We start from the raw sequence: 17,624 nt of genomic DNA, 5'->3' as shown, positions 1-17,624 counted from the left end.
TGCCATATCCGACCTCTCACACCTATCCTGCAATATCATTCTTAAAAACTACCACTTCATAAAACGTCAAAACTACGAGATAATGAACGATTAATTCAGCACAATTTGAATTGACAAAGATTTCCTTTGACAGAGTATTCTATCAAAAACAGTCGGCTTAACATTGTTCGCCTAACGGTTGAAATGAGTAGACCAGTGGTTCCCAAACTATGAGTAACGACTCACAGATGGGTCTCGAACGGAATCTTAGTGGGTCGCAAAAAGTTATAAAATTACGCATTAGCTTTGATTAACTGCTGTCTATCGAGATAGTTCAAGTAGAGTTAAGTGGGTCGTCACAAACTGGTGTGATAAATAGTGGGTCGCGACTATAAAAAGTTTGGAAACCACTGGAGTAGACATTGGCAATAAAGAACTGAGTGAGAATTGTGACTCGAGTGTCCTGGAAACATTTATCGCATACATTTACTTCTTCTATATATTTCAGCCACTGGATTACGGTCATGCTGGGACAATGTCTTGATAGATTTAGTCGAACAAAGGCACCCTTCCTCCACCGCATTTAATTTTTAAATGTATGATGCTTGTTGCTGAACCGTTAAATTACAGGGACTTAAACAACACTGATGTCGAGTGGCAGGGAAATAAATACATACACGAAGTTATTCTCACATCTCTCTCTCTCTCTCTCTCTCTCTCTCTCTCTCTCTCTCTCTCTCTCTCTCTCTCACACACACACACACATTTCTTTTTCGTTTTCCGGTTTTTCAACCTTCCACCTTTTATATATACATCTTCCTCGCCTTTTCTCGTTTTTCTCTTATTCTGTCGCCTTATATATATATATAAATACAGTGTACATTTAAACACATAAGATATGGCTATAACAGGACGTCTGACTCGCTAGATGGAGTAGTTAAACTCCAAACCACTTTTAGGGGTAATTTCAAAAGGGAATGAAAAATAAAAACATTTACCCTCTATTTCCTATACCATGATTTCAAGCTATCTTCAATAAATAAATTAATTTATCTTGGCGAAGCTCTCGTCGGTAGGAAAACCAATATTAACATATAAAGATGAGGCGATACAGAACATGCCTCGTGTTTACATGTTATAACCTTCGCCAAGGTAAATTATTTTATTTACTGAAAATAGCTTGAAACCATGGTATAGGAAATAGAGTGTAAATGTTTTTATTTGTCATTCCCTTTCGAAATTACCTCTAGTAGTGGTAATTGTTAATCTTGGCTTTCCTACTGACGAGAGCTTCGCCAAGGTAAAATATTTTATTTACTGAAGATAGCTTGAAACTATGGTATAGGAAATAGTGGATAAATGTTTTTATTTTTCATTCCCTTTCGAAATTACCCCTAATAGTGGTTTCGAGTTTAACTACTACTCCTAGCGAGTCAGATGTCCTATTATGGTTATCTCTTATGTGTTTAAATGTACACAGTATTTTTATATGAATAATATATAGTCTATTGACTAGTTTTTTTCTTCTCGCTAGAGCACTGGTAGCAAAGAAATTTTCTTAATTTTTTTTGCTACCCTAGAATTTATTAATATACAAGCCATCATAAAACAATGTAAGGTTATGCTTCAGTTTCATGTATGCAGTTAAAAGCAAAATGGTCGAAGGGAAAAAAATTCCAAACTTGCTATCTGTGTGTGGTGTTTCTTCAAATTTACTTCAGGCATTGGTCAGAAAGCATTTTCCGGCGAGTTATTCAGATGCCAGAAATAATTATTAAATTTTCTGTGGTTGCTGTCAGTTGTAGATTGTCAATCAAGCGATATGGAATGTTAATGTCTGATTCGTAATCTACATTTAATTAGAAGTTCCCGTTTTATGTCTCCTTTCCGTATTCATATATACTATGAAAACATTTGGAAAGGATTTTGTTTGTAACTGTAAGCGGCATTGCGTCTATTACTTTGATACAAACACATACACGGACGCACACGTCTGTACTGATTGTCCACGAATTATAAATGTAATTTCCAATATATATCAACAGCAATGGATGCGACCGAAGAGAACGGCCGCTGCTTATTCCTTTGGAATCCGTCATTCGCCATATGTTGCTCCAATATTTACTGAATTTGACGACTAAAATTTCAATTAATCGTAAGTAATTTTTCTTCTTTGTTTCATTCGTCTCATTCTTAGTCTAACACTCATGCAAGCATTAATTCATTCATTCATCCATTCATTAACTCATTCATTCATTCACTAACTCTTTCATTAATTCTTATTTTTTTTATTCATCATCGATTTTTTTATTGCACCTATATTTCTCTAATGGAAGCGATATCCATTCAGCTAATTTTGGAAAGCAAATAATAACGCTGATAATATTGAGGAATAAGAGAATATTAATATTTTCTAACATAGGCACAAAGCCAGACTTTTAGGGGCAGAAACAATCTATAGCACTGATTCCCGTACTCGACTGCAACTTTATTTTACTGACCTCGGAAATATGAAAAGCAAAGTTGACATCGATGATATTTGAATTCCAAACGCAAAGAGTTAGAGCACATGCCGCAAAATATTTACTCCTACGCTTTTACGATTCTGTTAGTCTACCACCTTAAAAGAAACACAGGCCTCCTAAAGGGACTTGAACTGCACATCTAGCACTTACTAGGCAACCATGTTCTCAATTACATCACAGAGCACTTGTCAACGATGAGTATAGTAACGGTTTGTAGCAAAAGCATTTAATCCGACTCTCTAATAGTTCTATTTATCTGCAACACTTTACAATGAGAATAATGTTGAAGATTATTTCTGTGGCATTCTAATGTGGTACGAAGGTCATAGTCGTGTGTAATATAATAAGTCGTTGTTAATTCATGAATGTGGACTGTAGCTGTCATTATTGCAATGAAAGTAATAATGGTTTCAAATTTTGGCACAAGGCCGGCAAATTCAGGGGAGGACGTAAGTCGATTATACTGACCTCAATGTTCAACTGGTGCTTATTTTATCGAGCCTGAAGGGATGAAAGGCAAAGTCGACGCTGGAGAAAATTGAACTCAGAACGTAACGACAGATGAAATGACTCTAAGCATTTTGCCCGGCGTGCTAACGATTCGGTTAACGATTAGTTTAAAATAGTATATATGTATAGAATATATGTACTATACATACTATATATATTATACCATATACGAGTACTTTACTACGAGAATAGCAATCCTTTCCATTATAGGCACAAGGCCTGAAATTTTGGAAAATGGGGACATCGACCCCGAAAGGATGAAATGCAAAGTCGAAACTTGGTGAAATTTGAACTTTGAACGTAAAGACGGGCGAAATACAGTTAAGTATTTGCCCGGCGTGCTAACAATTCTGCCAGCTCGCCGCCTATAACTGAGAATAATAATGAAAATGATTTCTGTGGTGCGGAATGATGATCACTTGAATATATATGCAGAATATGCTTGGTAGTTAAGTCATCAATGTGGACTGTAGGTGTGAAATGACGTGGTCAGGGAAATTTGGCACAATTCTTAATATTTGCTGGCTCTATGAATTTGGTGAAATATTGAGGTTTGGGTAACTACAAATTCCCGTCTACATAAAATATGTTGAAATCCGTAGCGATTTCCCGAGTGGTAAGGATATCCTGGTAAGGAAGGATTAGTGAAACTGGTTGGTGCAGGACATTGTCGGTAAGATTGATACTTGGGGATAAGGATGAGATATGGGAGTGGTATGCATCGAGATAGTTTAGAAGGGACGAAATCATTGTTATATCATAGCAATATATAATAGACAGACACGATGCAGAAAAAAAAAAAAAAAACATCTGTGGCCCAGAGATTGTAGTGCGTTGGATACAGTCTGAAATTTTAGTTTGCGTAGCAGCATTGTTCTATCTGTGGAGGTAGTATTCCATTGTAGTTCTCACTGAACTTTATAGAAGGCCAGCAGAGCTGGAGTACGTTCTGGTCCCGAAAAGAACGGTTGATCTTTGGGATCTAGCTTTAGCTATGTTAATATGAAATATCGCCAGGAAAAGAAATATAAAGGATGCACAAGAAACTGTAAGGTTGAGGATTCATCTCGTCTTTGACAAATAATGAGGTTGTAAGATTACTCTCTCTATATAAGCAGTGATTATGTATTTGAGCTGTAGAAAGATACTAGTTTGTTAGAGGATGTTTCGGAGGTCTCCATACAGAGAGTGCATCCATTCATGAGATACACATCTGCGAGGCATGTTAAAGGTTAATCAAGTGTGGTATTATCAACATAGCTGTGAGAGTTCGTAGATGCAACAATAAGCAGGTTATTAATATCCAGGAGAAAGTATGTAAAAGACAGTACTGATAAAATCTCACCGGTCTAGTATTCGCTGACTGACCTTCACAGGAGGGAGTTCCCTTCCTGTTATAATAACAAACTTCCAATCCAAGATTGTGAGAGATAGGTGGACACCATTGTTGTGCAGCTTAGGTATTTGATGCTCATCCGAACATAGTCAAATACTCTGCTGATATTAAGTGCAACGATAATATTGGGTTGTCCGGAAAGTTCGTGCCGATTTTTAAAGGCAAGAAAAAGGTCAATAAATACTTGCCATTACATTTTTAATCAACCAAATATGAACCATTTTGTTGCACAATGCGTCTCCATCTTCCCTTTAACTTGAAAATACCTTCTTCCCAGAATTGAGGTGGTTTCATGGCAAAGAATTCAGCAAGGTATCTTTTTACATCATCCATTAAGAGACCTGAATAAGTGGAAATCCGAAGGAGCAATATCTGGTGGACATGGAGGGTGGGGCAACACATCCCAGCCGAGCTGCAGTAATTTTTGTCTGGTTTCCAAAGCATCAAGTGCCGAAAATGAACTTTCTTATCTTCCATTTTAAAGGGTTACAGAACTAACACAGGTTATAGGAACATCAATCTTCTTCCACGAAAAGATAGCTTAAACTGTTCTCTAAATGGAGGTGTAGTCAAATTCTATTTCATGGACTCAACCATGTTCTAAAATAAATCGAAATGTAAGCTACTATAAATCGGCACGAACTTTTAGGACAACCCAATACTTTCATTGTACTTTTCAAAGGTAGAGGAACAATGGCGTTATTCGTAGAGCCGGTCCTACTAAATGATGCCATACGGATTCTGTACTGATGGTCACCGGGGAAAGAATCTATTCACTTTCCGCCTTCTTCAGTCTTCTTTCCCCTTCTATAAAACGCCTTACTTCATTCAAACGTGTCCGTCACCTACACGGCTTACTGATGCATAGCTTTATCCTTTTCTCTTTTGCCTTCCTACGGACTTTCTTCTTGTTCCCGACCCAATTTGCAAACCCGTCCTGTCCTCATCAGCACCACCTTCCTCATAGAACACAATAACTGCACCTTTCACATTTCTTATTCCTTCACCTACACCTCTACGTTATCTACAGCTTAAAATCACTCAACAACGCCTTGTACTTTGGTCAACTCAGCCGCTGTTTAGCTGGATAATTCATAGAATAACTTCATTATTTCCGGTTCCGAACCCCCCGCCCCACTCTCTCTTGCCAGCAGTATGCTGGCAGATTAAAATGCTTAGCGGTATTTCGTCTGCCGTTATGGTCTGAGTTCAAGTTCCGCCGAGGTCGATTTTGCCTTTCATCCTTTCGGGGTCGATTAAATAAGTACCAGTTACGCACTGGGGTCGATATAATCGACTTAATCCGTTTGTCTGTCCTTGTTTGTCCTCTCTGTATTTAGACCCCTGTGGGTAGTAAACAGATAGGTATTTCGTCCGTCATTACGTTCTGAGTTCAAATTCCGCCGAGGTCGACTTTGCCTTTCATCTTTTCGGCATCCATTAAATAAGCACCAGTTAAACTCTGGGATCGATGTAATTGACTTACACCCTTCCCCAAAATTGCTAGCCTTGTGCCAAAATTTGAAACCGTTACCATTGTTATTATTTTTCAGTCGTCTTATTTCCTTACTTTCACCGCCAAGCCAAGCACAGCTCTGTGCACCTTAGGTATGTATAGCGCTTTGTTTTCGTTCTGAATTTTCTATTGCGTTGAAATAACTCTACATAATGTATAGGTGAAGGCGTGTGGCTTAGTGGTGACGCTATTCGGTTCAGGTTTGTAAGGTCGTGAGTTCAATTCCCGACAGCGCGTTGTGTCCTTAAGCAAGACATTTCATTTCACGTTGCTTCAGCCCACTCAGCTGGCAAAAATGAGTAGTACCTTTATTTCAAAGAGTCGGCCTTGTCACACTCTGTGTCACGCTGAATCTCCCTGAGAACTACATTAAGGGTACAAGTGTCTGTGGAGTGCTCATCCACTTGCACGTTAATTTCACAAACAGGCTGTTCCGTTGATCGGATCAACTGGAACTTACATCGTCGTAACAGACGGAGTGCCATAAGATAACATAACGTATCATTTTTGTCATATCTGAAGTGTCTGGTAGTGTATATACTATGCATGTCTTTAGTTATTTGTTTGAATATATTTTAAAATCATTTCCAAGCTATCTGTTATCATAAGAGTAGTTTCTGTTTTGACTCACTACATTTTGGTTATCTCTATAACCAGATCTTATATTTGAAAACATTTTCCAAGCCCTTTAGTGATGCATTAAAATCATTTGGAATTGTAACTTCGATTAGCAAGTACGTCCTTTCCTGGCTATCCTTGAAAACTATATTCTGTAGTTTTCAGAGTTAGCCGTCTTTTTAATATTGAGGGGTTTTCTGGTTTTCTTTAGTATTGAGGGGTTTTCTGGTTTTCTTTAGTATTGAGGGGTTTTCTGGTTTTCTTTAGTATTGAGGGGTTTTCTGGTTTTCTTTAGTATTGAGGGGTTTTCTGGTTTTCTTTAGTATTGAGGGATTTTCTGGTTTTCTTTAGTATTGAGGGGTTTTCTGGTTTTCTTTAGTATTGAGGGGTTTTCTGGTTTTCTTTAGTATTGAGGGATTTGATGGTTTGCTTTTCAGTATGTCCAGTCAGGTAATGTCCTCGCTTCCGTTTGTATCAACATGCCCCTTAGAAACTTGAGATTCTAAGTTATATGTTTTAACCGTAAATTTAGGGTCTTATACATTCCTGGCACCAGTTTTTCAGTCGCTATGATGGCCCATAACCAGATATGCTGTTCGCTGTTTCGATGTGCTGTTCGCTGATTTAAACGGCTTCATTTGTTACGATTCATTCGCTGATCTGGTTCCTTCTCATAATTCTTCTATGTTTTCATTGGAGCTGCAATATTTCTATTTCATTCAAATTCTGCCGAGGTCGACTTTACCTTTCATTCTTTTGAGGTCGATAAATTAAGTACCTGTTGCGTACTGGAACCCTCCCTCGAAATTTCGGGCCTTGTGCCCAGAGTAGAAAAGAATATTTCTATTTTATTTTTACAACAGAAAAAAAGAAGACAAATGAGAAATCCGTCTCGCTTAACATTACTGACAGATTCTTTGTAATTAATCGAAAATTCTTGTTCTAAGCCATCTTTGATTTTGGATTCAATATATTTTTCGAAGCTTTTGTCTCTTCTTTCTACAGTTGTGTCGATTCGTCATTAATTTCTTCAAAGCTAAAGAAATTTATTTTCATTTCTAATCAGTTTCTGTATGCTTGCTTTCTATACTGTTTCTTTACATTATGATATTTTTTTATTGGTAGATCTGAGAGAATTCCGAGTTACTTTCGCAACTAAAGACTTGCTACACATACATATACTATATTTAACTTAGTGATATTGACGTTTGTGTCCATCTCATGCAGGGCAAAATGCTTACCGTCATTTCGTCCGTCTGTGCCGAGTGAGATCTAATTCACTTGAGGTTGACTTGGCCTTTCATTTATTCGGGGTTGAGAAAGCATCGACTCAAGTTGAGCACTAGGGTCGATGTAATCTATTAGCCCGATCCCCCACAAAAAATTCATAATAGAAAGGATTATTGTTATTATTATTATCATTATTATTATTATTATTATTATTATTATTATTATTATTATTATTATTGTTGTTGTTGTTGTTGTTGTTGTTTTTGTTGTTGTTGTTGCTGCTGCTGCTGCTGCTGTTGTTGTTGTTGTTGTTGTTATTATTATTATTATTATTATTATTATTATTATTATTATTATTATTTTATTATTATTATTATTCAGTAGTTTTATTTTTATAGCGTGCTTTCACTTCACTACCGAGCGCAGCTGTGTGCCTTGGGTATGTGCTGTGATTTGTTGTGATGCTCTGATGGTTATTGTATGGAAAGTGTTCTGCGTAGGATGTGTGCAGTGCCTAGTAGTGCAATTTTCTGTATGTTATATGTGTTTGTAAGTCCTGGTGTTTTTGTTATGTATTTGTCTGAATATTGTCTGAATTTGTCTGAATTATTATTATTATTATTATTATTATTATTATTATTATTATTATTATTATTATTATTATTATATTATTATTATTATTCTTGCCTTTGCACAGCTTCTAACACTGGAGATGTACTACAGTGTCAGCTGTTCACTACCAGTGAACTATGGTAACACCTCTTATTTTTCGAGCATCTTCCGGAGTATTCGGGTGGTTCCAAGCAGTGATGTTTTCTGCAAGTGCTCCACTCTTATTGCAGCTCCTATTTATTCCGCGTACCTCTCGAGATTTTTGTTCACTGTTCCCAGGGCTCCGACAATTATTGGTACTACTGCTACCTTTTTCATCGACCACAACTACTTAACCTCCCAAGCTAACCTGTCATATCTCTCGAATTTTCTTTAGTCCTTATCGCATACTTTGTTGTTAGCTGGGCATGCTATATATATATATGATCCAGCATAGTTTGGTTTCTTTCTCAATTAAGACTATGTCTGGCTTCCTATACTCTATCTCATGGTTACACTGAACCATAAGAATCCCATAGGATTTTCGACGATGCCTTCGGGTTTGTGGTCGTACCAATTTTTTGCTCTGTCAAGTTCATACTTGTTGCAAAGTGTTCAATGGACAAGCCTGGCTATATTGTCGTGGCGTCTCTTATATTCTTTCTGTCCACAGATTCTCCACTTATCACTTTCTGATGTGTTGTCTATTCTATATTTATGTAGTTTGTTCTTAGTGCTTGCTCTTGGGTAGCACAGATTAGTGCCTCCGTTTCCGGTTTTAAGCTACTTTTAGTCATTCACAGTCATCTTTTTTTTCTGTCTGTCTTATCTTCAACATTCCTTTGAAATTGACCATGCGTTCTTTTCTTTATCCACCTATTTTCAGTTTCATTCGTTTTCAATTTCTTGTACATTGCTTTAACTTTGCAATCATTCATCCTACACAAGCCTGCCTTCTTACATTTTTTACATACTATGCTGTGTTGTTTTATTTCTGCTCTAGTGCTCCAATAAGTCCTCTTCCCCCTCTTTTCTTGGTACATACAGTCTGTCTGTGTCAATTTTTAGGTGGAGTGACCCAGATCTAGTTAGCAACTTCCTTGTCTTTCTGTCTAAGCTGTTTAGGTTCTCTACTGTCCATGCGATTAACCCTGCTCCATATCTAAGGGCTGAAACCACCCAGGTGTTGATAGCTTCAATCTTATTCCGTCTGTTTAATTTCGACATAAGGATCAGTCTCAGTTTGCATAAGTACTCCACCTTAAATTTTTCTGTCATTTCTTTCTCCATCAGTTTATCCATTTCCAAAATCCCCAAGTACTTATAGCGCGTCTCTTCTATCTGCTTCATAACCTCTCCCGACGGTATCGTTAGTCCATCCATACATTTGATTTTGCCTCTCTTCAACACTAACATACCACACTTTCTCAGTCCGAACTTCCTTCTGGTATCAGCACTGAAGGTATACATCGTAACAACTTAGGCTTCATCTTTATCATAAAGTTTGAGGTTATCCATGAATAACAAATGGTTGACTTTTTGTTGGCGGCTTTTGAATACATACCCAGTTTTTGCTTTCCTCAGAATCAGTGTTAGTGGTATCAAGCACAGTACAAAGATCAGTGGGGACAGACAGTCCCCTTGGAAAATGCCCCTCCTAATTTCTACTGTCCCTCAGCTTCTTCCGTATGCTGTCAGGTCCGTCCTCCAATTCGCCATACTTTTTCCAAGCAATCGCTCGACATTCGATGCAATACCAAATAGGTTCATACATTCCATAATCCAAGAGTGTGGGAGCATATCGTACGCCTTACGATAGTCGATCCATGACATGTCTAAGTTACTTTTCCTCCTCTTGCAGTCTCTAAGTACAGTTTTTTTTCTATCAAGAGTAGATCCTTGGTACCTCTGCACTTACGCTTGCACCCCTTCTTGCTCATGTGGCAGGACTCCATTTTTTTCCGGATGTTCGAACATTGATTCCGCAAGTATTCCAGTCAATAACTTCCACAAACAGGATATCGGCCTGTAATTGTCTACCGTATGACCTTTTTCGATGTTTTTCTAGCACAGCACTGTCCTACCCAATGTCAACCACTCCGGTGTTACTTGGTCGGCATTTAACAAGATGTTGAGTTGCGCAGCTATTAGTGCATGACATTCACCAAATCTTTTGATCCAGTACCCTTGAACTCCATCTGGTCCTGGGCCCTTCCAGTTGCTCATTTTTTGCTGATTTCCTTCACTTCTCTAACTGAAATGACAAGTTCTGCCTGTTTTGGACAGACTACTGTTTGTTTCAGTTCTTGCAACCATTCAGCATCCTTCTTGTGCTCCTTGTCTTTGCTCCAGATGTCACTCCAAAACCTTTGACTTTCATTGTTATCTGGTATCAACTTTTCACCTGTACACTCTCCAGGTATTTCTTTATAGAATCTCTTCTGATCTACTCTGAATAGCCTATTCTGGTGGTAACCCTTCATTCTTTAGTCGTATCTTACCATCTTTGCTTTCTTTGCAACGAGGTGCTGTTTCAGTTACTCCACTACTACTTTCAGGCTCTTTCTTTCAATATTATACTTTCTTTTCAGCGCCCTGTATTTCTGTTCACTTTTAAGCTCCCCTTTTTCTTTTCGGTCTAACACAGAAATTTCCTTCGAGAGATTGTCTAACCCTGCCTGGATTCTTCTTTTCCACCATGGATCTTTTCTTTTTTCTCTTTCATTATGCTTCTTTTCATGGCAAACACACTCACGTTTTCTGCTACAACAATTCTTGTTTAGGGGTATTTTATCTGATTCTTTATGTTCTAACATAAAGATGCTGGAGATTTTTATTGAAAATAATTCGATCAACCTCTTTAAGTTTGCAAATAATGTCGCTATCGTTTTCCTGTAGTCTTGCCTTTAATCTGTCGTAGATTGCCTTTTGTTCATCTGTCATGTCCCCATTAGCTTTATTGTCTTCTTTTAGATCGTCTGCATGTCTCTCGTCAAGTAAACTACCAATACTTCTTTCCTGTGCAATGAGATTACTCTTATTAGTAAGATCTGTATTTTCATCGTTATCTCTGCTGCTATTTTCCAAGACCCGTCTTTTGATAGCTTCGAGCTCTACTTCTGTGAACCAACGATTTTTCTTATTGCTCTAGCTTGATCACATAATATCTGTTCCGTGAGTTGAAACAATCCCTTTTCTCTCCAATAATCATACATACGTTGCCAGTAACCCCTAATTTGAGCACCATTTTCATCTATCGGGTTGCTGGGGTAGTAACACTCCATGACCACAACATTAATTTGCTTGCTCCATTTACGCCGTGTGTGGTGGTCACTTTCTGGATATCGGCAGGCTGGAGCCGGACCAGAATCTCTGAGCCTGCCGGGTGGAACACTGTCACCATCATTTCCACAAGTTCAAAATAATTATCTCAATCTTCTTCATTTTGGTAATATTTAAAGATTGACGTTATTCCCCGCGAAGGTAAAGGAACAATAAGAAGAGTCCGGCTGTTATCGAATGAACAATATTTCGACACTTCGCGTGTCTTCTTATTGTTCCTTTACCTTCGAGAGGAGTAACGTCAATCCTTAAATATTACCAAAATGAAGTAGATTGAACTGATCATTTTGAACTTGTGGAAGACACACGAAGTGTCGAAATATTGCTCATTCGATAACAGTCGCACTCTTCTTATTGTATTATTATTATTATTATTATTATTATTATCATTATTATTATTATTATTATTATTATTATTATTATTATTATTATTATTATTATTATTATTATTTCTATTATTATTGTCATTGTTATTGTTATTGTAATTATTATTATTATTATTATTATTATTATTATTATTATTATTCTATGTTTGACTTTTGCTTTATGTCTGTACAAGTTGGCTCCAAGTCTCACCCAGAGACCTCAAGAGACAACAGGTTAGAAGTTCTGTGCCATATATTTGGTTTTTTTTTTTTTGGTGTTGTACTAGTGAATGTCTAATACATAAAAATAAAAAATAAACAAAAAAAATAAAAATAAATAAAAATAGCAAATAAAAAAAAGTTTGTTTTAAACCTTGGGATTATATAGAGAGTATTTTGCGTAGGATATGAGCAGTTCCCATGAGCACTATCTTTTGAATTTCTGCCATTTTGGGGTTTCCTGGTATCTGAGTTAGGTAGCAATTAGTCCCTTATTATTATTATTATTATTATTATTATTATTATTATTATTATTATTATATTATTATTATTATTATTATTATTTCTCTTTATCACAGGTCTTGTTGGAGCTCCTGGATTTTTTTTACATGCGTAGCGAGCTAGTTACCTGCAACCTACGGTACCATGCTATCCATTCTTTTCAGCTATCTAATACTTTCCCGATTATCCTGGCAGTACCAAGGAGGCAAAGTTTTTGTAACAGTTCTACTGAGCACTCTATTCCAATTTCCTTTATATTCCCCTTGATGCCTTCCGATACTGTTCCCAAGGACCCAACAATAATTGGCACTATCTTCACCTTCTTCATTTCCAAAAGCCGGGCTATTTCGTACTTAAGAGGGTTATATTTGTCTATTTTTTCGATTTCCCTCTTGACTATTCGTGGGTCAAAAGGGCATGCAACATCAATCTATTATTATTATTATTATTATTATTATTATTATTATTATTATATTATTATTATTATATTATTATTATATTATTATTATTATTATTATTATTATTATTATTATTATTATTATTTATTATTATTATTATATTATTATTATTATTATTATTATTATTATGTTTTTTCCTTCTGTCTTCAAATTTTCTTCCGTTTCTCGCCGAGTGTTTTCCATACACCTAGGGCATAGAAGCTCATTGTATGCATTCCCAGATTACACACGCAAATTCACAGATAAAATATGTATTTAAAAATTAATAAATAAATAAATTCATGGATGGATGTTGTTTCACAGCGATAATGCTCTTCTCGGTACATGAACCGTTCCAGTTAATACGATTTTTTGCACTTCCTGTAGGGATGGTAAGCCTGGAATCGTTTTCAAATGGGTTTCAGTAGCGTTTTTTATCATTCCTAGAGATCCTACAATCACTGTTACTGTAGTCGCCTTGAGATGCCACATTTTTTCAATTCTATTAGCAGGTCTTTATATTTACTAATATTATTATTATTATTATTATTATTATTATTATTATTATTATTATTATTATTACTATTATTATTATTATTATTATTATTATTATTATTATTATTATTATTATTATGTTTTTTCCTTCTGTCTTCAAATTTTCTTCCGTTTCTCGCCGAGTGTTTTCCATACACCTAGGGCATAGAAGCTCATTGTATGCATTCCCAGATTACACACGCAAATTCACAGATAAAATATGTATTTAAAAATTAATAAATAAATAAATTCATGGATGGATGTTGTTTCACAGCGATAATGCTCTTCTCGGTACATGAACCGTTCCAGTTAATACGATTTTTTGCACTTCCTGTAGGGATGGTAAGCCTGGAATCGTTTTCAAATGGGTTTCAGTAGCGTTTTTTATCATTCCTAGAGATCCTACAATCACTGTTACTGTAGTCGCCTTGAGATGCCACATTTTTTCAATTTCTATTAGCAGGTCTTTATATTTACTAATATTATTATTATTATTATTATTATTATTATTATTATTATTATTATTATGTAAGGCAGAAACGTTAGCACGTTTCTGTGTTTTGCCCCTTGTGGGTAGTAAAGAAATAGGTATTTCGTCGGGCTTTACGTCCTGAGTTCAAATTCTGCCAAGGTCGACTTTGCCTTTCATCCTTTTGTGGTCGACAAAATAAGTACCAGTTGAACACTGGGGTCGATGTAAAAGTGCTGCTTTTGTGGCAAAATTTGAAACGATTATTATTATTATTATTATTATTATTATTATTATTATTATTATTATTATTATTATTGTTGTTGTTATTTTCGACATTTTCTGTATGCTTCCTGATCTCTTAATTTGTTGGTTTCATGGTGGAACTGACCATGTAGTTCCATACGGAGTAGGGTTTCTTCTCTCTCGTTGGCTGTTCTTGATCGGAATTCATGAGCACTCTCAAGTCCATGTTTGTTAACTCCTGTACTAGCAGCATACTGTAGCAGTATGTTTACCAAATATTCTGTCATGTTTCTTCTTTCACTGTTGATGTACTCCCGTGCACTAATCAGCCCCCCGCGCCTACCTTTACCTCTCTTCATGTAGAGCCTGTGTACATTTGCCTTAGAATGTTGGGCACCGTACATTTTCATTGTCTTTCAGGTAGTACGATCGAGTTGGTCAATCTCCGCTTGTGTCAATTTCAGAACGGAGGCACTATAGCGGACTACAGCAACAGCCCCTATGTTCCTTGAGTTGAGTTTTGATTTCAAGAGAAGCTTGGAGCGCTTGAAATATGCAGTGATGACCTTGTCTTTCATTTCTTTGTACAAAATATTGTCCAGCTCTAGGATCCCAAGGTACTCGTACCCATCATCATCCGGATCTTCCAGTCTCTCTCCATTTCGCAATTCTATGCCACTACAATTTACTCTTTTTCTTCGCTTCAAATTATTATTATTATTATTATTATTATTATTATTATTATTATTATCATAATCATTATTATTATTATTGAGTGAGAGAGCAGTTCATGCCATCAAAGTGACACTGGGGTAAAATATACGAAGCCCAATATACCCATCATGACTACCCGTCTGATAAGGGTACACCAGGCACATGCATCACAACCATATGTGCGCGACATGGTGATCTCATATCAAGGTAAACAGCGCATGACCTTGTGGGTGGAGCCCAGTTAGAATTTTCTTCAGATCGAGTAACCCATCCCGCTCAAAAGGTCCCTGAATAAGGGTTGTTTAAGGATGTTGAAAGAACCACCCATGTTTCCAGAGGTGAATTATTCAAACCCCAAAGAATCCCTCTCAACACATGGCTATGATGCTCCCCCACTACTTCTGCTCGTGATCAGAAATGCACATATCACCAGCCACTAAGGGACATGCTCAACTGGTTAAGGTCAAACAACTGACGAGCAAATCCGTGGTATTGAGCAGAATATTTGCTGTAGCCCATCTTTTATACCAAGACAAAACAATGAACATTTTAACACTTCTAATCAGTTAAGATCAGAAGCCATGAGAGCCACTGCCTGGTACTGCATCAGGGCATTTATTATTATTATTATTATTATTATTATTATTATTATTATTATTATTATTATTATTCAGTAGTTTTATTTTTATAGCGTGCTTTCACTTCACTACCGAGCGCAGCACTGTATGCCTTGGGTATGTGCTGTGATTTGTTGTGATGCTCTGATGGTTATTGTATGGAAAGTGTTCTGCGTAGGATGTGTGCAGTGCCTAGTAGTGCAATTTTCTGTATGTTATATGTGTTTGTAAGTCCTGGTGTTTTTGTTATGTATTTGTCTGAATATTTTTTTATCATGCCTAATGCACCTACTATGATAGGAATTGTTTCTGTTTTCAGATTCCACATTCTAGTTACCTCTATTTCCAGGTCTTTGTATTTTGAGAGTTTCTCCATTTCTTTTAGAGGCACGTTGTCATCTGCCGGTATTGATACATCAATTAGAAAGCATTTTTTTTCTTCATGATCTCTGACAACTATATCTGGTCTGTTGGCCTTAATTTCTCTATCTGTGTGTATCGGCATATCCCAGAGTATGGTTGCTTTCTCGTTTTCTGTGACCTTTTCTGGTGTGTGCCTACACCATCTTTTTTCTGTTGTTATTCCATAATGTTGGCATAGCTTCCAATGTATGTAGGTTCCAACTCTGTCATGTCTGTGAATATATTCCTTCTTAGCCAGGACTGGGCAGCTAGAGATAATATGATTTATTGTTTCTTGTCCATCTCCACATATTCTGCAGTTACTTGTATATTTCTTTTCATTACATGTTTTTGGTAATTTCTGGTGGGGAGGCTTTGGTCTTGTGCTGCAATTAAAAATCCCTCTGTCTCTGCTTTGAGTCCTGAGCTTCTCAACCATTGCTGGGATTTTTCTTTGTCTATTTCTTTTGCGTTTAGTTTAGTGCAGTATTTACCATGAAGGGGCTTTTCTTGCCATCGTTTTATCATGGTTCGTTGCTGTTCTATTTTTAGTTTGGATTTCATTATTATTATTATATTATTATTATTATTATCATTATTATTATTATTATTACTATTATTATTATTATTATAGAATCGTTTGTACGCGGGGCAAAATGCCTAGCAGCTTTTCATCCGTCTTTACGTTTTGAGTTCAAATACTACCGGGGTCGACTTTGCTTTTCGTCCCTTCGAGGTCAATAAAATAAGTACAAGTAGAGTACTGGGGTCCATGTAAATTGACTTAAAGCCTACCAGTTACATCGGTGGCCTTGTTTCTGAATTTGAACCCACCACCACTACCACCATCATCAGTATCGTCGTCGTCGTCGTCGTCGTCATCGTCGTCATCATCATCATCATCATCATCATCATCATCAACTCTATTATTTCTGATATCGCTAATATATTTCATTATCTCCATTCAGTTGTAGGAGCTTCGACATGATTATTAAACTTTCGCCTTCGTTCATTGTATATCGATGAACATTTCCAGTATTAAGAAAATAAAACAATCCATCCGTGAAATTACATCGAACTTATGTTTCTATTTTCCCAATATTTAAATACAGCTTAGGATGATCTACAGACGTATATATAATACATATACTGAAAATAATGGAGTTGGTTAGCTTCCATACCCTCACCAGAAGAACAGTTGATATATATGATAGCAGTCATTGTTGTATGACAAAGAAGTTTGTCTCGCAACTGTGCCATTCCGCTTGAATTTTCGTCAGTTATAGAACATAGTAACAATACCTTACTTCTGTATATCTGAATAGATAAAGAGATACATCAGCTGCATAGAGTACTTATTTACTCAGATTGTTGGTGATTTATTACTCAACTGCTTTAATCATTTTTTGCTTATTAATCTATGTAGCTTTCATCGTTGTCAAAAGTGACAACCTGCAGGGAATTGCAACCGAAAATGTATGACAAACTCCCGGGTTAATGGAGGTAGACATATGTGTCTATGGGAACTTGGTCCTGGCTATAATTTATCTTACAAGATGATCACAGCTTAAACGTTTTTAACCATAGCTTTGCTTAAAAACGGAAGACCAAGGACAAAGCAACGTCATAGGC

At 36.5% G+C, this 17,624-nt stretch overlaps 1 protein-coding gene across 5 annotated transcripts in view; it reads left to right on the top strand.

Annotated features, from left to right (window-relative positions):
• Nucleotides 1-17,346, top strand: part of LOC115232667 (outer dense fiber protein 3-B-like) — a 45,730-nt gene extending 28,384 nt beyond the window's left edge. For 2 of the 5 annotated variants that reach the window (XR_005003023.1, XR_005003019.1), the window contains exons 6-8: nucleotides 2,025-2,134; nucleotides 5,964-6,018; nucleotides 16,961-17,063. Coding sequence is in view for 1 of the 5 variants with exons in the window: in XM_029802685.2 (XP_029658545.1) it covers nucleotides 2,025-2,120 (96 nt within the window). In the remaining 4 variants the exon portion in view is untranslated. Of the gene's footprint in view, nucleotides 1-2,024; nucleotides 2,135-5,963; nucleotides 6,019-16,960 lie in introns of all 5 variants that reach the window. The other 3 variants (XR_005003022.1, XR_005003021.1, XM_029802685.2) reach the window with 3 other exon arrangements.
• Nucleotides 17,347-17,624: the final 278 nt, after the last annotated feature.

This window comes from Octopus sinensis, linkage group LG2 (genome assembly GCF_006345805.1).
Source record: "Octopus sinensis linkage group LG2, ASM634580v1, whole genome shotgun sequence".
Taxonomy (NCBI): Eukaryota; Metazoa; Mollusca; class Cephalopoda; order Octopoda; family Octopodidae; genus Octopus; species Octopus sinensis.
Note: the sequence above shows the minus strand (reverse complement) of the source record. Positions and strands in the feature narration are given on the sequence as shown.